The sequence below is a fragment of the Oncorhynchus kisutch genome, linkage group LG18 (genome assembly GCF_002021735.2).
Source record: "Oncorhynchus kisutch isolate 150728-3 linkage group LG18, Okis_V2, whole genome shotgun sequence".
Taxonomy (NCBI): domain Eukaryota; kingdom Metazoa; phylum Chordata; class Actinopteri; order Salmoniformes; family Salmonidae; genus Oncorhynchus; species Oncorhynchus kisutch.
In genome coordinates this window covers 57895899-57922458 of record NC_034191.2, presented here as the reverse complement: position 1 = coordinate 57922458, position 26560 = coordinate 57895899, and the positions used below count along the sequence as shown (strand labels likewise).

General features: G+C 42.7%; 1 protein-coding gene across 2 annotated transcripts in view; it reads right to left on the bottom strand.

Moving 5' to 3' along the window:
• Nucleotides 1-26560, bottom strand: part of odad2 (outer dynein arm docking complex subunit 2) — a 68778-nt gene continuing 42218 nt past the window's right edge. For both annotated transcript variants that reach the window (XM_031796789.1, XM_031796788.1), the window contains exons 16-20: nt 23453-23695; nt 19640-19754; nt 15270-15458; nt 14795-15016; nt 1-1013 (exon numbers count right to left, since the gene is read on the bottom strand). In XM_031796789.1, the coding sequence (XP_031652649.1) occupies nt 900-1013; nt 14795-15016; nt 15270-15458; nt 19640-19754; nt 23453-23695 (883 nt within the window). In that variant the 3' untranslated portion in view covers nt 1-899. The remainder of the gene's footprint in view (nt 1014-14794; nt 15017-15269; nt 15459-19639; nt 19755-23452; nt 23696-26560) is intronic.

The following is a 26560-nucleotide window of genomic DNA, read 5'->3' as shown; positions in this document are numbered from 1 at the left end:
AAATAAAGAAAAACCTTTGAATGAGTAGGTATGTCCAAACTTTTGACTGGTACTGTATATACATACATTTTCCCAATTACTTATAATGACTATGCCTACCCATAATGCAATAGGAAAATAAATTAAGTAATTGTGATTAATAGGAAACTGCGTGTACCAATTACACATTTAGATTCATATTTTTAGTGCAGGAGGGACCTTCTATTGCATTATGCAATGTTATCGCTGTGTTTTGCCCGTTTATGTCAATGTTGATTGAATTTCTGAGTATCTTGAGTTGCATACAGACAGACAAGCAACTAAGCTCAGCTCATATAATATACTGACACAACAATGCATTGTTTCCAATATCTCTCAAGGGCTCATTGGAGGTTGTGTCTCTGTTTCGCAGACATATTTACAGTTTTAAGGTGCTTGTGTTGAAGTGAGTAACACAGCCAGATGTGGTCTTGTTTAGATATCAGTGTCTCGTGTGGATTGCGTAAGGAATGTGACTGCACAGTACATGCTCTAAACTGCTTCACTCTCAGGAACAGTGGTGGGGTATCTGGCATGGGCACAAAACAGGAGAAAGAAAGCATTTATTGCTATTATCAAATTGAGAGGAGACATAGTTTTCCTATACAGTATGTTTGTATGAAATCCAAATGAAATAATCATCCAAATTCATGGGTAGGATAGAATAAACGCTTCCTGCTATTACAGATGGAGGCAGAAGGAATCACTCTTATATTCTGTGGGATGGGTGGGAAGGATAGAGGGATAGTGAGATGAGTCTCTGTGGATGGAAGGCTACTGGAGTAGATCTGGAACCATGACATCCAATCGTAACCCAGAAAGTGATGATGAGGTCATAGTAGCATCTGGGGGGGGGGGGGGGGGGGGTTCATGGTGGTTGTTTAACCGTACCGTGCCTTTTCATTGGCCAGGGCCAAGCGGCGGATGTTAGCCACACAGCCAGCAGCAGCTTCCTGAAGGACCTCGTCAGTGGAGCCCATCATACCCAACAGGAGCTACAGTACAGGGAGAGAGGAGAGGACAGGTTAAAGATGCTACTGTAACAATCAGAAGCAGGGGAGATAGGAGAGACAAAGTCGCTAATGCGGGAGATAAAGTCGCTAATGTAACAATCTGTTCATTCTCATTCAATATCATGATGAAGCTGACGGGAAATCAATGGGGATATGGCATTTACATTAAATGTATTAATTTAGTGGATACTGTAAGTATCAAGTAGTTTGTTCATGGTCAGCACTCCAACTCACGATTGCTGAGAAATGTAAAGCCTCACAGTAGCTGTGAGTAGTCTGTCAGGCTGCAGTGGCGTGTCTTTCTCTGTGTGTCCTGTTTTAACCTCCTAACCAGGCCATGAGCATGGGGCATGGGTTACAGCTGCAAGCAGCACATGCCTGCCCGTCTCTGCAAAGTTTGTTTAGATGAAAGCGTTTGTCTAGCAGGCAGCAGTGTGGCTACGCATTAAAAACCTGAGCACGAAGCAACCACACTACTTGACATCCTTCCACTGCTCCAAAGGTCAGATTATATCCGACTATTACTGCCACTTGTATAATGGATCTGCTGTTTGATCTGTTTGCAGAACATTGGGTTTTTCTCTCCCCAGAAATTCTGCTTTTTTTGGGCCCCACATTTAGGGTTTTACATCAAAATAATACATTAAAACGTTTTTATTGTGTTCAAAAGAGTTACTTATTATACTGTCACAACATGTAAACCTTTGGAGATGGAAAAGTCTGCCAATAAAACCCACTGTGGCTATGGTATAGCATGGGTTTTAGTATGCTATCTTTGCCTATTTTCGTGAGCAAAAAGTGACTACATCAAGCTTGTGGGCAGCTGCAGTCCCAAATCAAAATAAAAGTAAATACAGGCACAAACACTCCGGCGCAATGGACATTTTAAATTTGTTCAATGTGTGCTCCGTCATGAAATCACAATGTTGTACCATTGAGCTCTCTTAAGCCACACTCAACTTAGTTTGGAGGCTTTCTGGTTTGCATCAATAATGAACGAAACAGGCTAATTTAGATCTCAAAGCTAAACACTCGAAAGCTCACGAGTCCCAAACAAAATGATTATTTGACAGTGCATTAATCATACAGTATATTCTAGATACTTTTCAGGCTCTACATTGAGTACTAACTCAAAAGTAAGCTTTATAAAGCTGTAAAATGGCAAGTTTTGTTTTTGAAGTCTTGTATACCAAGAATATTGACGCAGGCTCGGCAGCGGTGTTTGAACAGCCAACCAATTGTGTCCCAACTTGTCAGTGTTGAAATGACACATCCTGTCATCTGAGGATCCTTTAAGCACAGCAAACAATATTCTAGACAGTATCCTGTGAACAAGGGAAATGATCCTTAAGACCTTCTTAAACACCTAAATCCATGGAATTAGATTCAGACATTACATGAAACAGTCCTATGAAGGAGAGAGCTTTAGTTATTCAGTCTCTCTCGGGCTTTATAGGCTTCGATAGGCTATGAATATGACTATATTAAGAGAGGACGACGCAGCAAATAAAGCCATCGTCTCTCTCTCTCGCTCTCTCTCCGTATAACGCAAATGTCTAGCAACCCAAAGGTTGCGTGTTCGAATCTCATCACCACAACTTTAGCTACGTAGCATGTTAGGTAACCCTTCCCCGAACCTTAACCCTAATCTTGACCATTTTACCTGACTCTAAACCATAACCCTTTACCTAGCTAACGTTGACCAGCTTGCTAACGTTAGTGTTTGCCAGTTAGCTAACGTTAGCCATAAGAAATTGGAATTCGCAACATATCATACATTTTTCAAATTCAGATTATATTGTACAAATTGCAATTCGTAACATATCATACAAACTCTAATTTGTAACGTACACTACATGACCTAAAGTATGGGGACACCTGCTCATCAAACATCTCATTACAAAATCATGGGCATTAATTTGGAGTTGGTCCCCCCTTTGCTGCTATAACAGGGTTGAGGTCTGGGCTCTGTGCAGGCCAGTCAAGTTCTTCCACATCAGACTTGGCAAACCATTTCTGTATGGACCTCGCTTTATACACAGGGGCAATGTCATGCTGAAACAGGAAAGGGCCTTCCCCAAACTGTTGCAACAAGGTTAGAAGCCCAGAATCAACTAGAATGTTATTGTATGCTGAAGCGTTAAAACAGCTCCAGACCATTATTCATCCACCAAACTTTACAGTTGGCACTATGCATTGGGGAAGGTCGCGTTCTTCTGGCATCTGCCAAACCAGATGGTGAAGCGTGATTCATCACTCCAGAGAACGTGTTTCCACTGCTCCAGAGTCCAATGGCGGTGAGCTTTACGCCACTCAAGCCGACGTTTGGCATTGTGCATGGGGATCTTAGGCTTGTGTGCGGCTGCTCAGCCATGAAAACCCATTTCATGAAGCTCCCGACGAACAGTTCTTGTGCTGACTTGGAAAGATGGCATCCTATGGCGGTGCCACATTGAAAGTTACTGAGGTCTTCAGTAAGGCCAATTTAATGTCAATGTTTGTCTATGGAGATTGCATGGCTGTGTGCTCAATTTTATACACCTGTCAGCAACAGGCGTGGCTGAAATACTTTAATCCACTCATTTGAAGGGATGTCCACATACTTTTGTATATATAGTGTATCATACGAAATGGATGGACATCCACAAATTAAAACATACAGTTGAAGTCGGAAGTTTACATACACCTCAGCCAAATACATTTAAACTCAGTTTTTCACCATTTCTGACATATTATCCTAGTAAAAATTCCCTGTCCTAGGTCAGTTAGGATCACCACTTTATTTTAAGAATGGGAAATGTCAGAATAATAGTAGAGATATTTCAGCTTTTATTTATTTCATCACATTCCCAGTGGGTCAGAAGTTTACATACACTCAATTAGTATTTGGTAGCATTGCCTTTAAAGTGTTTAACTTGGGTCAAACATTTCGAGTAGCCTTCCACAAGCTTCCCACAATAAGTTGGGTGAATTTTGGCCCATTCCTCCTGACAGAGCTGGTGTGACTGAGTCAGGTTTGTAGGCCTCCTTGCTCGTACACGCATTTTCAGTTCTGCCCACAAATATTCTATAGGATTGAGGTCAGGGCTTTGTGATGGCCACTCCATCTTGACTTTATTGTCCTTAAGCCATTTTGCCACAACTTTGGCAGTATGCTTGGGGTCATTGTCCATTTGGAAGACCAGAGGACATTTCTCCAAAAAGTACGATCTTTGTCCCCATATGCAGTTGCAAACTGTAGTCTGGGTTTTTTTTATGGCGATTTTGGAGCAGTGGCCTCTTCCTTGCTGAACGGCCATTCAGGTTATGTCGATATAGGACTCGTTTTACTGTGGATATAGATACTTTTGTACATATTTCCTCCAGCATCTTCACAAGGTCCTTCACTGTTGTTCTGAGATTGATTTGCACTTTTCACACCAAAGTAGGCTCATCTCTAGGAGACAGAATGCGTCTCCTTCCTGAGCGGTATGACGGCTGCGTGGTCCCATGGTGTTTATACTTGCGTACTATTGTTTGTACAGATGAACGTGGTACCTTCAGGCATTTGGAAATTGCTCCCAAGGATGATCCAGACTTGTGGAAGTCTACAATTTTTTTTCTGAAGTCTTGGCTGATTTATTTAGATTTTCCCATGATGTCAAGCAAAGAGGCACTGAGTTGGAAGGTAGGCCACAGGTACACCTCCAATTGACTCAAATGATGTCAATTAGCCTATCAGAAGCTTCTAATGCCATGACATATTTTCTGAAATTAAAGGCACAGTCAACTTAGTGTATGTAAACTTCTGACCTACTGGAATTGTGATACAGTGAATTATAAGTGAAATAATCTCTGTAAAGAATTGTTGGAAAAATGACTTAGGACATCTACTTTGTGCATGACACAACCGACTTGCCAAAACGATAGTTTGTTAACAAGAAATTTGTGGAGTGGTTGAAAAACAAGTTTTAATGACTCCAACCTAAGTGTATGTAAACTTCCGACTTCAACTGTACCATACGAAACGTAACATATCATATTAAATCAAGTGTTTCAGATTTACGTACAGAATAATATGAAATGCTCTGAGACCAGGTTGGATTCTTCTGTCTTTCACATGCAGGGCATTCTCCATGGAGATCCTTAATGGGGTTTGTACTGTATCATTAATATAATAGTGTGTGTGTCTGTGTCTGTGTGTGTGCGAGCGCGCCTGTAAAGTACGTCACGCTGCTTGCTTAGCGAGTACCAATTCCTCCTGATTCGTCTCAGACCCAGAACCTCTGGCTTACTAGCACACATGACTGCCCTCCTGAAACATCTTACCAGTCAGCACGAAAAGCTAGCTATTCGCTGGTGCAAGTGTGGACACCTCAGGATGAGGACTACGCTTCACGAATCCCCATGTGCTGCATGTGCACGTGTGTGTGTGTGTGTTTGTAAGTGTGTTTTAACGTGAACATCCGCCTCGAAAGTAATCTAATAGATCCTCACATCATGCTTCACTGACTCTTATCTCCATCTATTTCAACCAGCCTGCCCTTGGCCCTGACGGTGAGTTTACCACTGGTCGGGACATTACAGGTCTCTGTTCTGTTCCCATGCTATCATTGTGTTCATAATGTATGTCAGTGTGAGGTTGAGGTTGAACTCTGACTCTTTCTGTGTTACATGCAAACTAAAAAGGCTGCGTCGCACATTTGTGTGGTTAGCTAGCGGCCTAGCGCAGTGCCAGAGAGCAGAGAGAAAGACATTCCCAGAATGTTCTGCTCAAAGATAAATAGTGAAAGGAAAACAGATGAAAGACGAGGCTTCTATCTCCTCTCCGTGTATGAGCAGTGAGCACACAAACTGACACACTCCGGGAGAACATTGACAACCCTCAAAAAGCTGAGAAAATAATACCACCAGTCCATTCCCTGCATTGGAAAAAATAAAAAAATGGATGTTGGCCTATGAATACGGGTCTCTTTCAATGCATCAGTTAGTATTTCTGTGGTAGTAACATCAGTTTATATGGTTTTTATACGGGTTTTTAAATAGCATCCAAAACACCTCTGAAACGCAAATGTTATATACACAAGGTCCAGAAAACATGCAGCTTGGCTCAGACACAAGTCTCTTTTGTGAAAAGAGAGGATGCCTGCAAAGTGCCAGAAGCAGCGTTTTGCCAACATCATAGCATGTTATTCAGACGAGGCCAAATAAGGTCTCCCCAAGCGCACAGTTATGGGCTAAGATAAGCGTGTCTCTTTGCATTTTTTCTCTCTTCTTCCTCCCCAGCTGGGATCTCAAAGACTATAATACACCACTTGTTAGAATATTCCCAAACCATGGTAACATGAACACTTGCTCTCGCTCGTTTGAGAACCGAATCAGGAGAGTGAGGTTTTTCAAACTTCAGAGGGACTCTTGTGAGTCCTGCCCTCCTAAAAGAGAAGCTGCAGGAGCAGAGCACGCTGCCGCCCCTGGCTGCTTTCTGGCTCTCAGGCTGAGCTGGGGAGGGGGAGGCCTGCCCTGCTGCACAGTGTTGCATTAGCATGTGCAATGCACGAACACACACATCCCCTCCCATCACACATGGAGGTGTCCCAGTGTTAAGTGCTCCGGTGTTGGGCTGCTGCTTCCTGAGGAGTTAGGATCTCTAAATCCCCCTAGAAAAGCTCCTGGGTCTGACAACCAACCTGGCATTACAGACTGAGACCCCTGGCCCAGCATTCCCTTGGATATGTCCCAAATGGCGCCCTATTACATTTTGACCAAAGGCAAAATTAGTCCACTATATAGGGAATGGGGTGCCATTTGGGACCGAACATCCTGGTTCAGCCTCCTGCTCTTTCCATGCTATGGGCAAACAACACAAACAGGCTGCATTTAGCTGAGCTGAGCTCTGGGTCGAGGGGAAGGGAAGTTACTAAGGGAAGTCAAGGTAAACAATGTTCCCTATGGCCTCCAATGAGCCAGGACCATTTAGCTGTGTTCCCCTCATCTCTTTCTCAGAAGAGAAAAACCCAGCTTCATATCAATGATTTTGGGGGGTTTGACTCATGGAAAGTTTACTGTACTCTAAGACTACTCTAAGTTTACTGTACTCTCTCTAAATCTATGGTTTCACACACACACACACACACACACACACACACACACACACACACACACACACACACACACACACACACACACACACACACACACACACACACACACACACACACACACACACACACGAGGAAGTCCAACCTGAGAGAGCTGCTGGAACTGGACATTCCTCCTCCTTCCAGACCAGACTTTAGAGAAAGGCTTGAGTCATATCGTCAGGCAGGCCTAACACATAACACACAAGGTATTTCATACATACAGTAGCTAGCAGCAGAGAGCAGCACCAGTGGTGTATGCTAGCGGTATCATCTGCACACCACATCCAGTCCACAACCTGACATTCTGTTACAGACAGAGCATGACTAAGAGGAAACTTCAGAAATCTTTCTTCTGAGATGGTGCAGTGTTTGAAATTCTGACTGCTGCTCTCACTCTCACTCCTTCCCTCCCTCTATTTATTCTCTCCCCTCTCTCCCTTGTCTTGTTCACTAGTTCTGTTTGAGCGTGTAGAGCACAGAAAATGAAGACAAACACCGACAGTGCAAAGCGAAAGAGTAGACTAAGTATACATGGCAACAACAGTGCAAAAGTTGTTCTAATTTTGAGATTTAAAGCCTAAAATACATACGAGCTAGGAGCTGGCAACGGCCATTCTCTGGAATACCTACCACGCGCATTTTGTCATTTACATCCTTTTACCTCACAAAGCTTGTCTTATGAAAGAGCCCCTTTAATACAGAAAGCTAGCTGAAGCTGTCCACAAGGATTTACGGATTCAGCAAACAATCCGCAGCCCTCTGGAAGCGATGTAAAGCAAAGAGGAGGGTGTGTTGATTTTGTAAAAGGGACTAAATAAAGCACCATCCTTATAAAAGTGTGAGATACCAAGTGTAGATGTCAACTCAAACAGGAAGGACAATTCATCTTGGCGCTTTTTCTGCTTTGCTCTGGTAGACACTTCCTCTGGGAAAGCTAGCAGCCCCTGAAAACTCCTCCAAGGCTTGTTCACAGAGTTCCCCAACAGAACCAGGGAACGGAGGACAAAACACACATTAACACTATGACAAAACACACACTAACACTATGACAAAACACACACTAACACTATGACAAAACACACAATAACACTGTGATAAAACACAATAAATAACACAATGACAAAACACACAAAACGGCGACAAAACACACAATGACCAAACACACAATAACACAATGACAAAACACACAATAACACAATGACCAAACACACGAACACACAATTACCAAACACACGACAACACAATGACCAAACACACGACAACACAATGACAAAACACACGACGACACCATGACATAAAGCACAATAACACAATGACCAAACACACGACAACACAATGACCAAACACACGACAACACAATGACCAAACACACGACAACACAATGACAAAACACACAATAACACCATGACATAAAGCACAATAACACAAGGACATAAAGCACAATAACACCATGACATAAAGCACAATAACACAATGACATAAAGCACAATAACACAATGACATAAAGCACAAGACTGAGTCATTCTGAAAAACGGGACAGACACGAAACCTCTAAGTGAAACATTTTGAATGTCTAATGAAATCGCCAAGGCAAACAAGCTGTAAAAAAATGTTGTGGTTTTTATTCTGCTCATATAAAGATGTTTTCATATTTTTCATGCAATATTACAAGGTTTTAATACAGTTTATGAAATTTGAAGAGATGCAATGAAATGGCGTTTGGATATTTTTAAGACCGAGGGACATAAAAAATGTGAAGAAAAAAAACTCAGACGGGTCACTAATGTGTTTTCCAGTGTAAAATACTTTCTTTTCAATGCTTAATTTCCTCTGCTAAGCTTAGGGGACTAAGTTATACACCATTAAGAATGCTGGGGAGGAAGGTTACATACAGTACTGAACAGAATGTTAGAGGGGCAATGAGAGAAAATCCTACAAAATCATTATACAACTTGCGGGTGTACATGTTTTGAGAGCTTTTCAATGGCAGAGAAGGGCACTTTAAAATACGGTTGCAATAACACAAGAGGCAGTCTTTAATTTTACACTGGGCCGTAAATTACACCGACAGAGAGCCAAGCATCGCTCCTTGATAAACCCTTCTCAAACCCATTAAACAAAACAAAAAAAGGCCGGAAATATTGTTCGAACACATTCTCTGTCAAACCAATCCATAGATCAGAAGCAGGATGTACATAACACAGCTAGGCCTCAATGCCTCTCTCAGTGTTTAACTACCGACAGGCTCTTGCGTCGTAATGTTTCGCAATGTTGTCTAGGGATCAGGCAGGTATATATCAGCAGACTGTTAGTATGAACCCAGTCAGACTGAAACAATGCAGCCGCCTGTGTGTTTCCTTTTCAGCGCTCAGATTAAGAACAAATTAAACACGCAATAGTGGTGTAACGTAACCTGCCTTTTTTCCCCCTCGTAATTAAGCTCTTTATAATCCCAAAATACATTTTGGAGTTGTGTTGAAACAACTTACTCTGCACTGGTACATTAATAAGAGCAAACAGAAAGAGACTGATTAAAAGAGTGGTATGCAGGGCATGCAGACACACAAGCGCACGCACGAACATACGTACACACTCACAAGCAAACATGCGTACGTACGTACACACACACACACACACACACACACACACACACACACACACACACAAACACACCCACACAGCTGTCCAGGTTTTTGTGTTGGCTTGAAGTACAAAAAACATTCTTCTTAATGACTTTTGCAAAATTGGACATTACTCTTTCGGAACACCCAATGTTCAGTCCAGCTACCAATTATGGGTAGTGTTGAACCACATATACTGCAACAGTAGATCAAGCTAAAGTACACCATTAAATGAACATGGGAAAAAATATTTGGCTGCAATGGCAAAACCCCTTCATAATTTACATTGCAGTTGTTGTCGGGAAAAAAAGTAGGTTAACCCTATGCGGTCACAAAAGATTTCTCACGTGACAATCTCCTTCTGAAAGTAATGTGATAAACTCATTTAAAAAACATTTCCCCAAACATTGCATTACGCCGTTCTCTACAACATGACATTAAATACAGTTTCAATCTAAACATAAAATCTTTACTTCAAAGTCACGTATAAATATAAACACGACTAATTTGGGAAAAGTATCGGAAAATGAAAATAATAAAAGACTATTATTCTGTATGAAACACTCACTGTTCTCTATTCTCAGTCACTTATGGATTAGAACCAAGGGACTGCAACGGCGTAGCTTAGACTGCTTCTAACTTAGTAGATGTTCTTCCCAGTGAAGCAGTGCTTTCGTTTGAAAGTATATCCACCATAACATAGTGTTGTTCTCCTTGGCCCTGTTCCTTGGCCTAAAACATGTCACTGACACATTCTGCTCTCATGTCCAGGGACAACTCTTAGCAACAGTTACCCAAGATACACCCTTTTGACTTGCTCTGTAATGGCATCTAGGGTTTACAAGGGAAGTGGCACTTCGCACACACTGAGTTGTTTGCTTTTCTGAACTCCCATGACAGTTAGAATGTGGAGTCATGTTTCGGACGAGAATAAAACTACCTTTGTTTCTGCTCCTTTGGTCAAAGGCTCTGAAAATAGTTACAGATTTTCAAAGTTTATTATCTGTGTTTTCACACATCGCTTAAACATAGTAGAGTGATGGGGCTCCAAGCCCCATTCATTAGACATGTTGTGTTAAATTAACAACTAAAACTGCAAAAACGAACTTTATGTGCACTAACCGAATGCTGAAAATATAAATAAATTATATAAATATAAATTAAAAGAAATTCTATGAAGGTGTGAGGAGAACGTTTGAGGAATTTCCACATGAAATAGCACATATTGAGCTTAAATTTCACATGGAAGCCACATTATCACATGTATTAGAGTTCACATGTTAATACCACCTTTCACATGTGAGAAGAAAAACACGTTTTCACCTCCCATGTGAATTGCAGTTGCACATGTGGAATGTGCGGTTTCACATGTTAAAAACACTCCCATGTGAAAATCGGATATGCAGTTTCATGTGAAAAACCATTATTTTTTTCAATCACATTGTCTGAAAGCGTTCAAAATACAGTCTTATGGCTTGGGGGTAGAAACGGTTCAGGGTCCTGTTGGTTCCAGACTTGGTGAATCGGTACCGCTTTCCGTGCGGTAGCAGAGAGAACCGTCTACGACTGGAGTCATTGACAATTTTTAGGGCCTTCCTCTGACACCGCCTGGTATAGAGATCCTGGATGGTAGGGAGCGATGGTCCCAGTGATGTACAGGGCCGTACGCACTACCCTCTGTAGTGCCTTGCGGTCGGATGCCAAGCAGTTGCAATACCAAGCGGTGATGGACCCAGTCAAGATGCTCTCAATGATGCACCTGTATAACTTTTGAGGATCTGAGGGCCCATGCCATTTTTTCAGCCTACTGAGGGGGAAGAGGCGTTGTTGTGCCCTCTTCACAACTGTGTTAGTGATGTGGACACCGAGGAACTTGAAGCTCTCGACCAGCTCCGCTACAGCCCTGTCGATGTGAATGGGCCAGCAGCATATCACCTTGCATACCCCTGCTGGCTTGCTCTGAAGCTTAGCAGGGTTGGTCCTGGTCAGTTCCTGGATGGGAGACCAGATGCTGCTGGAAGTGGTGTTGGAGGGCCAGTAGGAGGCACTCTTTCCTCTGGTCTAAAAAAAATATCCCAATGCCCCAGGGCAGTGATTGTTTTATATCTTTATGTTTGAAGCCTGAAATGTGGCAAAAGGTCGCAAAGTTCAAGAGGGCCGAATACTTTCGCAAGGCACTGTAGGTATTACATGTGAAAGTGTTGTAGACTCCGACTTTAAAATGAGTGTTAGTCGAATGATCATGATGTTGGTTTCTCTCGTGGGAGACCCAGGTTCTAATCCTGCCAGTTGCAAAAGCACACGTGAAACGTGAAATGTTGGGAAACCACATTAGAGCTCTGCTACCCAACACGAGCCTGACGGCCCTGATATTATACATCCGGGTAGGGCCTGTTTTTTCATCAATAATTAGGGTACTTGTAGGGCTCAGTTATCACTAAATTGATCACTAACACTTTGAAGCTGAGCCATTTGTGTGTGCTCTGCTGCGCAGTACAATTATATCTGAATAAGATCATAACATGGAGTCAGAAGTGCTTCCAACCTCGTGAAATATGAGACAGGAGAGATTATTTCACAGAAAATAATAATGTTCCTTGAGTTATGTTGAGATTAGAGTGACGAAAAATAGCTAACAGCTAACTGCTCTCTCATGTCTCTTCATTGAGCAGAGCAGCCCGAGCGTAGCCGTTGCTATGGATACTCAATGACTAAGAGCGCCATGAACAGAGCGCATGCAGAACGAGCTGTGTGCATGGAGCAAGTGACAGACAGAGAGGAGCAGCTAATGGGTTTACTACAGGCACCCAGTGTCTGGTCTGGAGGGTGAAGTCATAAGCTCTTCTGGTCGGCTACTGGGTAGCAACCTAGCTGTATCAAAAGTCCTAGAAAGCCTATGTAAATTACGGTCGCCAGATGGGCCAAACCAAAAAAATTTAGATGGCTGTTTATGATGATCAAATTCAATCCCCACGGTGAATTATTTTAAAGTTTGCTATAAATCGAGATATTTAATTAAATAGTGATTCTATTTCATTAGAATCACTAATTCTGACTACTACATTTGTGACCCGTTTCAATGAACTAGGCGTATGTCGGAAGTCATGACTTCACAGGAGAGCCATTTTAACGTTTCTTTAGGTTTTTTTAATCAAAATGTGTTTTTTGGCAGAAATGCCTTCTGGAACTTGTGAAATTTCATGTGCCTTAATAATAAACTTGTATGCCATCTGTAAATACGAATACAATTGTTAAATTACGAGCCTTTTTGGTTAAGCCACAGAAAAAGTCAGCAACCTTCCCACTAGACATGATTGGCTGAGATAATGAGTGGGCTGGACATGCCGAGTTCAGAGTTTGGATTGGTCTGCCATATAGAGGGCTTCTGTCTATTTGAGCTGGGCAGACTGTGTTGGTAATCCTGTCGAACGCGGCTTTAAAAAAAAAAGTATTGTGTAGTGGAGCTGCATAAGTGTTGCTCTCCACTTTCTGGAGGATCAAGTTTTGAAATCAGTGGAATTAGAGTATGATAGCTAAAGAGATGGAGAAAACACCCGTCTCCAGTTTACATCTTCAAGCTATTAGCAACCGTGGCATGACATCCGTGACAGGGAGAGGCGTCCATCATGCATGATGATGTATACAGGTAAGACAGTCTAGCATTAGCTAGCTACATTTTCAGATATTACACATTTCTAATTTAGCCAGAAAGTGGTTTCATTTCAAGCTAGTTAGCTAGCTAATGTTAGCTGGCTGGCTCCCTAGCTGACGTTATTACTCTATCCCAGAGCTGTTTGCTTTTCTAGTTAGAGCCTAATATTAGCTAGCTAACATTGAACCTGGTTGGTTAGCTCCCCAGCATTTTCATGCAGGGTACTAACGACATGATTTGGCACTATGTTCATTGTTGTTTAACTAGCTAACGTTAGCTGGCTGGCGCGTTAGCTAATGTTACGTGACGTGTGTGATCTTACACGTTGTTTACCTAGCTAGGTTCATTGTTTACCTAGCTAGCTAGCTACATGTCTTAAGCTAAAGTGTACCGCACACATTGAATATGGTGGTGTCAGGAAACATCTGCAAAAAAAGTGGAATGAAATTGTTGCCAGCAGAACTGGTTAGGTTGTTTTCATGTTATCCATAGGTAAACAAATCATCAGCCAGAGCGTCAAGTGTGCGCTCAGAACGCTCCGAAAGCGAAACAAGATGGGTGGGGCTAAAGCATAAGAGGGTGTGTACGGTGCTGAATGGATGTAGACAAAGAAGAGCTCTTCACTAGATACATTCAAAGGCCAGTTTCTCAAAAGTGAGTTTAAATGTTTAGCAACTTTTCAAAGCAGAATTATTTTCCCATTGTTCCTCAAAAATGCAGTGTATGATATACCATTTTGTAGCTCTGAGTCTCTACTTTTATCCAACGTTTTAAAAAAACTATTTCAAATTTTGCCTCATAAGACCGAATCCAGGTGGTGAGTTAATCAATTACAGGACTGCAGGCTACTAGGAGACTCCATGGTTAACTCTCTCAGGCAGGATGATACCGACTACATCGACCATGATCTTTTGCTAGCTACAGCCACTTTCACTATGATCCTTAGTTATTTTTTGGTACCATTCAGCAATATGGCGCAGTTCAAATCTCAAATTCAAATCTCTAAACCACGTGTCTGAGTCATGTGAAAAATGTACATGTGAAAAATCCATCACACCTGTCCATAAACCACGTGTCTGACTCACGTATCCGTTTTTCCCACATGACATTTTTCATGTGATTTGTTGGCATGTGAAAAATTGATGTGAAACGTCACATCTTTTTTTTTTTACGGACCGGTTTCACACATGTCCGAAAACCACAAGTTTTATCAAGTGTTCTTTTCATAAGATTATTTTGAGTGTTGTTTTTTTAAAAGTGAATGATCATGAGCAAAGATATTAATGAACATATCTTGACCACTAGGTATGGAAAGGACAAGTGGTTGAGAGCTAAAAAATGATTGAAAACATCAGGGGCCAAAGAGCATACCTTGACCACTCCGTTGTCGTGCATGGTGATGCAGTTGTTGGGGTCCTTGGAGAGCTGGAAAAGGGCCTGAGCTGTGGCCTGGTGGACTGAGGTGTCCTTGGACTTCAGGTAACGGACGAGGGGGGCCACGGCCCCCGCCTCCCCAAACAACACCCTGTTACTGCCCCACATGCAGCAACGGGCAATGGCCTCAGCCAGGTGACGACGCAGCTTATCATCAGTCTGTAAAACAGAGAAAATAGGACAACAGACATCTATGGCTGCATCTCAAATGGCATCCTATATAGTGCACTACTTTTGACCAGGACCTAGGCTATGCATACTACTCAATGGAGTTTGTTTCAAACACTACAGTGTTTTAAATTACAACTGAGATGATGGTATCATAGACAGTCCATTTACAACAGGACTGAAGATTCCCAGTAAACACACAGGCTAATTGAGTAGGATTAGAAGTATTTTGAGGTGTACTTACTGTGTTTGTCAGCTTGGCCAGCATCGGTACAACCCCGTGGTCAGTGATGACTGCCAGATTCTCTTCGTCTTTGGCTATTTTGGCTATGGCGGCACACACGCTCGCCAGTACCTCTTTGTTTGTTGATTTCAGCAAATTAACAATCAGTTCCAATCCACCGACAAATGAGCGCACCATTTCCCCTGAATCCTAAAAGTAAAAAGCCTCTTATTAGCTTGGTGTTCTCAATCTGTGAAATGAAGTGGCGCAGGGAGACTGTGTAATGGGCAGGGAGGGAAGCAAGGGGCATTTGAGCAGAGCAGAGAAAACCAAAGAAACACACAAGCTAAGGAAAAAGAAAAAGCCTTTTCATCAGCCTTAGCAACAATCAAAACCCCATCAGTGCCAGTCAGCCCAATCGGAGGTAAGATGAGTAGCCGTGGCTCTCTCCTGCTTTCCACTCTACTGATAGGACCATTGTAAATACGGATGGGCTGTGTGGTGTGCCAGTAGCTATTCCTCATCAAGCATGTCATAGGGAAGATATAGTCCGTTTCTTATAAAAAGCCATTTACAGAAATCAACAGGGCAAAATTGATGGGATTTCTTGCTAAGAAATACAAGGGCCAAGGGAAACTAATCCTTCTACAGCAGATCTAATGGTTAGGTTCCATTTGGATGAGGAGGTATTTGGACTCCCTTTTCTCCACCCCCAGGTAGGCTTACATTGTTCAGAACACTACTTCAACAGAAGGCCTATCTAATGACCTCTCCATGTAGGTTACACTGTTCAGAACACTACTTCAACAGAAGGCTCATCTAATGACCTCTCCATGTAGGTTACACTGTTCAGAACACTACTTCAACAGAAGGCTCATCTAATGACCTCTCCATGTAGGTTACACTGTTCAGAACACTACTTCAACAGAAGGCTCATCTAATGACCTCTCCATGTAGGTTACACTGTTCAGAACACTACTTCAACAGAAGGCTCATCTAATGACCTCTCCATGTAGGTTACACTGTTCAGAACACAGGACCAAAACATGGTGTCGGAATCAGTGTGCAGAGGAACTGAAGGAGTCGGTGTGTTTCCCCGACCATACAGGCCAGGCTGGCACCGTAGACACTGGTTTAAGTGCATGGCACCAGTGGGCTAGCTGGTACCACAGGACTCTCAGCCACTTATGGGGCTGTACCGTCCAAGCTCTCTGAGGAACCACAGCGGAAGAGAGTGGGCACATACGCAGCCTTCAATGAAGCTTGGCAGATCGGGCCTCTTTTAAAATCACAACTCAACAAAATCGGCACCAAAAGGAGGTATATATCAAGGTGGCATACACAGCCACTGCCAGCCTTTCTCCAGCAATATGAAAATAGTAAACCAAGATTATGGAAAGCGTATAATTAGAGATGGCTGAGTGCAAATCATCACAACGCATGCTCCATTTCAATATCCATCAACATTATATCTCCATCTAGGACATTGAGGATTTAATATAGCTTGTTTCTTAGTTTTTTTGTACGTGGACATGATTGTCTAGGTAATGAATCATAACCCCCTCCCTTTGGGGGTTGTGTGTGGTTGTGCCAGGCCAAGGGCTCCACTTGTAAAAGAGATTTGCATCTCAATGGGACTCACCTCGTTAAATAAAAGATAAATGCAATAATAACTGCCCGGTTAACCACACTCACACTAGCCTCAATGTGAGTGGCCTATTCAACGAGGGACAGGAGTGCAGGCATATCCAACCAAAGCAGTGACAATGGGACACTACCACAGCAGGTATCGTGGCTGTGCACACTGCACAGTGAGGAGTGTTGAATGGAACCTTCTAGCTCTGACAGGCCAGGGCTCAGAGAGCAAGACGGAACACGGTGGTGTGTCTCACTCTGCTCCCCTCAGATGTGGTGCCAGAGGAGGGGCAGTGTGTGTGTGCCCGGGCCAGAGCCAGGAGCTGACCCCCCGCTCCGCCTCCACACAGCACAGAGAGCGCACACAGCACAGGAAGCCTTTCCTCAGGAATACTGATGATGCCGCGACTCACCAGCGACAGAGGAAGCGCTTCTCAAGTCACCAGCTGCGGCGGCAGACTAGTGAGGATCCCTTTCATGGCCTGGACAGAACCCCAGATCCCTGGAAACCACAGCATTATACAGCTACACACGGAAGGCCCCGGCCATCCTGCTGTCCCTTTTTACCGAAGATTAAATGAAATAGAAAACACATTATCTGGTCGGTGTGCGTGATTTGGCCTTGTCTGAGGGAGGGGGAAAGGAAGCCGGCCCAAGCGGCACAGCAGAGTAGTTTGCCCTGACCCTCTCCAGCAAGCAAGCAATCAGGCTCCTACGTCCATAGGCTACTATGTAAATGGTAAATAAACCAGGTTATCGCAAGTTGCCTGTGTCCAGGCAACTTAATAATGCACTTCATTACATGAGCAGCAGGGCAGGTTACCTCCTTGATTGAGGGAACAATGCTAATTGACTGATTCACTGCAAAGCCCCTGCTGACTGCAATAATGACTAGGGCTTTACTCACAGAGGGAGCTGGCCAGGCAGGCCGGTACAAGTGGGGCGTACTGTTCTTGTATGTGTCTGTATATGCCTGAGTAGGAGTAGAGGTAAGGACTGGAGCATCCAGCAGCTGCATTTACACCATGATCCTCTCATAAATCCACTGTGGAGCTGCTAACTAAAACCACATGGGGCTTTTATCTATATAACTACTACTGCACCGAGCAGTATCAGGTTCCCCTCGCTCGCTCGACAGGCAAAACCTACGCACTATTTAGCTTTCGTCATTGCCCCGGTGTCAGAAATCAACCAAAGAGCATGTTCATGTATTCACTACAAAAATTGGCACCGTAAAGTCCAGACAAACACGGTCAAACTTTGTTAGTGTTCAAGCTGCAGCCGGTCAGCACTCCTCTTCCATATGGTTGCCATAGATCATTTTTGTCACAATTTTGGTCCGGAAAAATTCCTTGTAGCGAGTGAAAAGCTCCCCTCACCCTGACTGAGACACCTGCCTGAGCTGGGCCCAATGTATCTGTATAAACGTCAACAGATTGTCCAACTGACAAGCTGTTTACGTTCATCTTGGCTATAATCTAATAGAACTATGTTACATTTGTATTTTGGAAAAATTATACAACAACCCTGGGAATCAAACCCACTGACTGAAATATTAGGGGGGGGGGGGGGGGGATTTAGATAGCTATACTTCAGCCGTTCTATATGAATGCAATAGACTCTGAGTCCCATATGGCACCCCATTCCCTACATAGTGCACTACTTTAGACTAGATCCCTATGGGCCCTCTGGTCAAAAGTAGTGCACTATATAGGGAATAGGGTGCAATTTGGAATTCAGACAGCATATGAATGCTATACAGCAGGCCCTATGCCATGAGGACTGGACAGTAGAAGTATGTACCCCAGCCTTTATGTGCAGAATGGGGTCACAGCCTGTCTGTCTGGCACCCTGCTCGTAAGAAGAAGCTGCGGCTGGTTGTATGACTCTGTAACTCAGAGCATGTTGAGGATTTTCAACAGAGGAGTCAGAACAGGATATTACTCCTCCAAGTCTCTCCCTGCATGCCTGCCTTCCAGCTGCCTGTTTCCCAGTTCACCAGTTCACCAACAGAGAGCAGCGTGTTCTGCTTTGTATTAGAGGAGGGTTCATGTAAGCCTCCAGTGACACAACGTCACCCCTGCAGCAACCTCTCGACACCAGATTGTCTTTAAGGAGAGAGAGGCTTAAGGAGGCTGACCTGCATGATGATATAAACAGGCTTCTGAACAGTGTGAGAGAGGGATTCAACCAAGATAAACATGATGAACATATTACAACCATGATAAACATGATGAACATATTACAACCATGATAAACATGATGAACATATTACAACCACGATAAACATGATGAACATATTAAACCCAAGATAAACATGATGAACATATTACAACCATGATAAACATGATGAACATATTACAACCAAGATAAACTTGATGAACATATTACAACCAAGATAAACATGATGAACATATTACAACCAAGATAAACATGATGAACATATTACAACCATGATAAACATGATGAACATATTACAACCAAGATAAACATGATGAACATATTACAACCAAGATAAACATGATGAACATATTACAACCAAGATAAACATGATGAACATATTACAACCAAGATAAACATACACATATAAACCTGTAATAGAACATGAGAACTTTTGCAGAAAGGTTGAGACTTAATGTTATTTACAATGTTATGTAAATATGTATTACATATGTATTACATGTTGTTAAGCATTGTTGCCATTAGAGAATAATAAAATAATTCAAACAAATGCCATTTTCTTAGGTGTACTGTACCTTTGCATTTTCAATGCATGGACAAATGGCCCATGCAGCACTGGCCTGGACATCTGGGTTTGGGTTTTTCAACAAGGACCAGAGCAGACGCACTCCATCCAGACGGTCAATGATCCTGTAGTAGAAGAGCGAAGAGAGAGAGAGAGAGGGAGCAGTAGAGAGAGGATCGAGAGAGATAGAGAGACAGACAGAGAGAGAGAGAGATAAAAAAAGATAATAGAGAGTGATGCACAGTGGGCACAGTCAGTGTGATATACTCTGAACAAAAATATAAATGCAACATCTAAATTGTTGGGCCCATGTTTCATGAGCTGAAATAAAAGATACCAGAAATTTTAAACACACAAAAATTGTATTTCTCTCAAATTTAGTGAAGACATTTGTTTACATCCTTGTTAGTGAGCATTTCTCCTTAGCCAAAATAATCCATCCACCTGACAGGTGTGGCATATCAAGAAGCTGATTAAACAGCATGATCATAACACAGGTGCACCTTGTGCTGGGGACAATAAAAGTCTATAGAAATGATGCTGTTGCCAGAAAATGTCATGTTAATTTATCTACTAAAAGAATTTGGCTGTACATCCAACCGGCCTCACAACCGCAGACCACATGTAACCACGACAGCCCAGGACATCCACATCTGGCTTCTTTACCTGAGGGATCGTCTGAGACCAGTCATCCGGACAGCTGATGAAACTGGGGGTTTGCACAACCAAAGAATTTCTGAACAAACTGTCAGAAACCGTCTCAGGGAAGCTCATATGCATGCTTGTCGTCCTCACCAGGGTACTGACCTGACTGCAGTTTGGTGTTGTAACAGACTTCAGTGGGCAAATGCTCACCTTCGATGGCCACTGGCACGCTGGAGAAGTGTGCTCTTCACGGATGAATCCCAGTTTCAACTGTAGCGGCAGATGGCAGACAGCATGTTTGGCATTGTGTGGGCGAGTGGTTTGCTGATGTCAATGTTGTGAACAGAGTGCCCCATTGGTGGCGATGGGGTTATGGTATGGACAGGTAGAGATACAGTGATGAGATCCTGAGGCCCATTGTCATTTCATTCATCCACCACCATCACCTAATTTTTCAACATGATAATGCACAGCCCCATGTCGCAAGGATCTGTACACAATTCCTGGAAGCTGATAATGTCCCAGCTCTTGAATTGACCTGCGTACACACCAGACATGTCACCCATTGAGCAGATCCAGCAACTTCGCACAGCCATTTCAGAGGAGTGGGACAACAATCCACAAGCCACAATCAACAGCCTGATCAACTCGATGTGAAGGAGATGTGTCACGCTGTAGGAGACAAATGGTGGTCACACCAGATACTGACTGGTTTTCTGATCCACACCCCTACTTTTTTTTTAAAGGTATCTGTGACCAACAGATGCAAATCTGTATTTCAATTGACTGATTTCCTTAAATGAACTGTAACTCAGTAAAATCTTTGAATTTGTTGTATGATGCGTTTATATTTTTGTTCAGTGTATATACTTTCACAGTCAAGAGGAACATTTGAGTGCTCGTCTTTCTCAGAGCTGGGCCATACAGTAGTATTCATTTGTCCAAGCTCTGAAAACCCATCACAGGGCAGAATCAAAGGGTTCTGCATGGGTTTTCAATGACAAACCAACCTTCACCAGTCCCATTCTGTTTCCACCACAGCTCTAAAAACTCACTCTCAGTCTGGTCTGGTCTGGTAAAGTGGATCTTCGTGAGAAATCACTGAGTGCCTATGTGACGGTAGGCCATAGGTTAACTTAAATCAAGGTGAAGTGAGAGGTCTATACAGATATTTATATATAGAACCAAAACAACATTATACTGTACAGTGGGTGGGTAGTCTGGGGATACCTCTTTCCAAATCAAACAGAGCCAGTAGACAGGTCTCTCTATATTTCATGGCGTCCGAGTTGAAGTTTACTTAAGCATAAGCCGTATTTCATGCTGCGTACATGACTGTAGTCAAGGCTGTAGTCAGGGTCTGGGAACCCAAAGAATTACACCACAATGTGCCCGTTGTCTGGTATAAATAACATGTAACGTTTTTCCCATGTGTGCTTCCACCAACAAGGCCGACATTGAATGCTGTCATAATTACTTAAACACTCCCTAATCACGGTATCTCCGTGACTGGCAATGAGCGAGCACTCATCAAGAGAAGTCCCCTGCGCCATCTGTCTTCCGTTTGCACATAAATCAGTCTGGGGGATCATATCGTAAGACTCCAGTCAGAGGGGCCTCCTAAATCCAGCCCAACAACAAACTAAACTTCATATCGAGCGCCAGAAAAGTTCTGTCCTCACAAGAGCAGGTATGAAACACGTTAGCATGAAGGAGACAACTGACAGTTGGATGAGGGATGGAAACAAGGAGACCACAAAGCCTCAAGGCATTTGCAAAACGTGCGTTCTTTCTTGTAAATTACAGAAAGTACTAGGAGGGAATGTAATGTGATATTTTCCCCATATTTTGTCTATGATATCATTAGCCACACAGTGCAATAGCTTAGAATAAAAATACGCTTATTTTCAAAAGGATTTTAAAACAAACAGGTAGGCGTAGATCATCGATTAGCTAGTTTTGAAAAGTTACAACTATGGCCAGGACGTTTTCCTGGCCATGTGGCCTGGACCAGGAAAACAAAGCTAAACAAAGCCAATAACTGACATGGATTTTGCAAAGAATCTGAAGCACCATGTAGAGTTTGGAGCAGCACAGACATACATCACCCTGTAGTCCAGTCAGAGTGACAATAGCAGGCCTGGTCAGGTCCTTAATCTGAGAACCAGCTCTGACCAAACGTGGTCTGGAGCAGGAAACAATCAAATGTGAGCTATGTTAATTGCTCGGCAAACTACTGTACACACAGGTCCTCAAAATAATTCACCCTGCCACAAGACATACAGAAAGCACTTGTGGAAATAACGACTTTCTGTCCACAACTAAGTGTAAATGCTAAAAAAATGACAAGGCCTAAATATACATTCCATGAGAAAACATGGCCCTGAATGAATGGGTTCAGATATAACATTCTGCCTGGGTGAATGGAGAAGTTAGGCTAGCTAGCCTAATTCCTGAAACGGCCTTATTTCTTCAAAACAACAGTTCTGCAACTTTTATTGCACCACTGTGCTTATCAACACCATATGACTTATTCTTACAATGGCATTAATGGCTAGCCTAACAAAACATACTCAGACATAAACGTTATTTATTCATGTCCAGTGTTAATTAAGTAAGGGTCTTGCAGTCTGTAACAGCCTTGTAATAGCAATGAGATTCAAACGGGACTATATTGTATGCAGCGTTTAGGAGCATTGAAGCCAAATAAGCGCACATACTGTAGTTAGCAGAACTGGACTGTAGCTATGTGTTCACTGTTGATGTTTTTCCAGCCACGAGGGCTTGGACGGCTGAAGGTATGCTACTCTGACCAGTTCAGCAACATGAATGACCGCAGACGTACAGTAAAACTGTGGGACGCGCCACCACAACCATATTTATCGCAGCAGGTACAATAAACAAGGCTTTTAAAACTGTCACTCCGCTGAAGACGAACATTAAACCTACCTGGTGAGGATGAAAGATTAAGATCATAGCCGGACACTATCACCAGGACAACATCTGTTATCAACATTAGAAGGACCAATTATGATGATGAATGACAGCTAATGATACAGGTTATGAACCATTTTGAAGAGCTTAAGAGATGGAAATAAATGGGTCTGTTGGGTCTGTTGATCATCTGAACGGAGTTGGTGATTTACGCCACAACATTAAATATATCTCTATGATTTACGTCATATTCTCAAGCTCGGTGGCGCAGGCTCCCACAGCCTTGGTGACGTTGACCAGCAGGGCCTGGTTGGTTCCCGTCAGCAGGTTGACCAGGGGCTGGATGCCTCCACACTTCCTGATGGTGGCCCTGTTAGCAGGTTTCTGGGCCCCCTCGCCCAGCGCACCGACCACGTTCACCAGCACCTCCTCAGGCTGGTCTGTCAGCAGACCCACTAGGGTCTCCAAGGCCTTGTAATCCTGGAACCTGGGGAAAGGCACAGCACCAGGGTCAATCAACCAATCACTTTATTCAACCAATCACTTCCATCTTTTTTTATAGCCTCATATGTTATATGTAACTTTGGACATACTGTAAGTGTAGGGGCTTCAAGAATAGGACACAATTCGGAATCATAATCAATATCCTGTAGATGTTTCAATGTGTGTGGAGCAAGTCAAAATGTCTTGGATTGGCCAGGTGACAGTGTGATAATATAGAGAGTGATATATTTCAGGAATGGAGTTATATTTGGGAACGGATGCATTTTTTCCAGCACAAATGACTTGACCCAGTAACAACAGGACAGTTTTCCCACGACTGCTCAAAGGACTCTCCACACATGTACTTTGCATGACCGAGGTTCACTGTGGCTTGGACTAGTTCACTCCCTGTTTTACTGTGATTTCACTTTGTTTGCCAGAACTACCGAGTGGGTAAACGACAGTAAACATTTAAGAGGCATATAATGTGGTTGCAGAAAGCCTCAACAAACCTCTGATGTACGGTTACGTTCTATGACTGTTTTCCCTCACAGTTATGGTTGCTGGCAACACAGTCCGTAGGCTATTGTAGAAAGTGTCCAAGGTCATTTGGTTTTGGTCATGATCCACCGAAACATATTCTTGCAAGTATAACAGTAATGAACGGAGCGGCTGCCAAAGCAAACTTTTAGTGAATTTAGCGTAGAACAACGATGCTATTCATATGGCCACCATTGAAGTTGTATCTGCATGGTGCTCCAACAGCAGAATTTTGTGATGGGGGATATCATTTATACAGATATTACAGATATTATTTTGGACAATATTATATCGATACTTTGACTCCGGGTATGGATTTGATACTAGGTAGCGTTAGCTAGTGCTAGTTGGCTGTACATGTGCCAGAACTCGTTATTTTCCATCCTATAGCTTGTCCATCTTTTTTTTAAATAGTGAGCCAACATGTTTATAGGACTTTTATTTCCATGACTGATCAAAACAAATGTTATCATGCTCTCTCTTGTCTCTCTCCAGCAGACAGATAGTGAGCAATATGTTTGGAACACCAAAGCGCAATAAAATCGCAGTATCGAATCACAATACATATAGAATTGTCATATAGAATTGTCTCAGCCACAAGGGCCACGGCCTGTTCACCCCGCTGCCGTCTAGAAGGCGAAGACAGTACAGGTGCATCAAAACTGGGACCGAGAGATTGAAAACAGCTTCTATCTCCAGGACATTAGACTGTTAAACAGTCAACACTAGCCGGCCTCCACCCAGTACTCTGCTTAGTCACTGTTACTAGCCGGCTACCACCCAGTACTCTACCCTGTACCTTAGAGACTGCTGCCCAAGAGTTATTGAACACTGGTCACTTTAATAATGTTGACATACTGTTTTACACACTTTATATGTTTAAAATGTATTCTAGTCAAGGATTCATCCTATATATAGTCAAGGATTCATCCTATATAACTACTGCTGTACACACCTTATCTATTCATAAACTGTCCATACTGTGTATACACACTATAATATATATATTATAGTATATATATTATATACATATATATATATATATTATAGTGTGTGTATGTATATATGTATATATATATATATATATATATATATTAGTGTGTATATATACAGTGGGATAAAAATGTATTTAGTCAGCCACCAATTGTGCAAGTTCTCCCACTTAAAAAGATGAGAGACGCCTGTAATTTTCATCATAGGTACACTTCAACTATGACAGACAAAATGAGAAAAAAAATCCAGGAAATCACAATGTAGGATTTTTAATGAATTTAATTGCAAATTATGGTAGAAAATAAGTATTTGGTCACCTACAAACAAGCAAGATTTCTGGCTCTCACAGACCTGTAACTTCTTCTTTAAGAGGCTCCTCTGTCCTCCACTCGTTACCTGTATTAATGGCACCTGTTTGAACTTGTTATCAGTATAAAAGACACCTGTCCACAACCTCAAACAGTCACACTTCAAACTCCACTATGGCCAAGACCAAAGAGCTGTCAAAGGAGACCAGAAACAAAATTGTAGACCTGCACCAGGCTGGGAAGACTGAATCTGCAATAGGTAAGCAGCTTGATTTGAAGAAATCAACTGTGGGAGCAATTATTAGGAAATGGAAGACATATAAGACCACTGATAATCTCCCTCGATCTGGGGCTCCACGCTTGATCTCATCCCGTGGGGTCAAAATGATCACAAGAACGGTGAGCAAAAATCCCAGAACCACACGGGGGGACCTAGTGAATGACCTGCAGAGAGCTGGGACCAAAGTAACAAAGCCTACCATCAGTAACACACTACGCCGCCAGGGAATCAAATCCTGCAGTGCCAGATGTGTCCCCCTGCTTAAGCCAGTACATGTCCAGGCCCGTCTGAAGTTTGCTAGAGAGCATTTGGATGATCCAGAAGAAGATTGGGAGAATGTCATATGATCAGATGAAACCAAAATATTACTTTTTGGTAAAAACTCAACTCGTCGTGTTTGGAGGACAAAGAATGCTGAGTTGCATCCAAAAAACACCATACCTACTGTGAAGCATGGGGGTGGAAACATCATGCTTTGGGGCTGTTTTTTTTGCAAAGGGACCAGGATGACTGATCCGTGTAAAGGAAAGAATGAATGGGGCCATGTATCATGAGATTTTGAGTGAAAACATCAGCAAGGGCATTGAAGATGAAACGTGGCTGGGTCTTTCAGCATAACAATGATCCCAAACACACCGCCCGGGCAACGAAGGAGTGGCTTCGTAAGAAGCATTTCAAGGTCCTGGAGTTGCCTAGCCAGTCTCGAGATCTCAACCCCATAGAAAATCTTTGGAGGGAGTTGAAACTC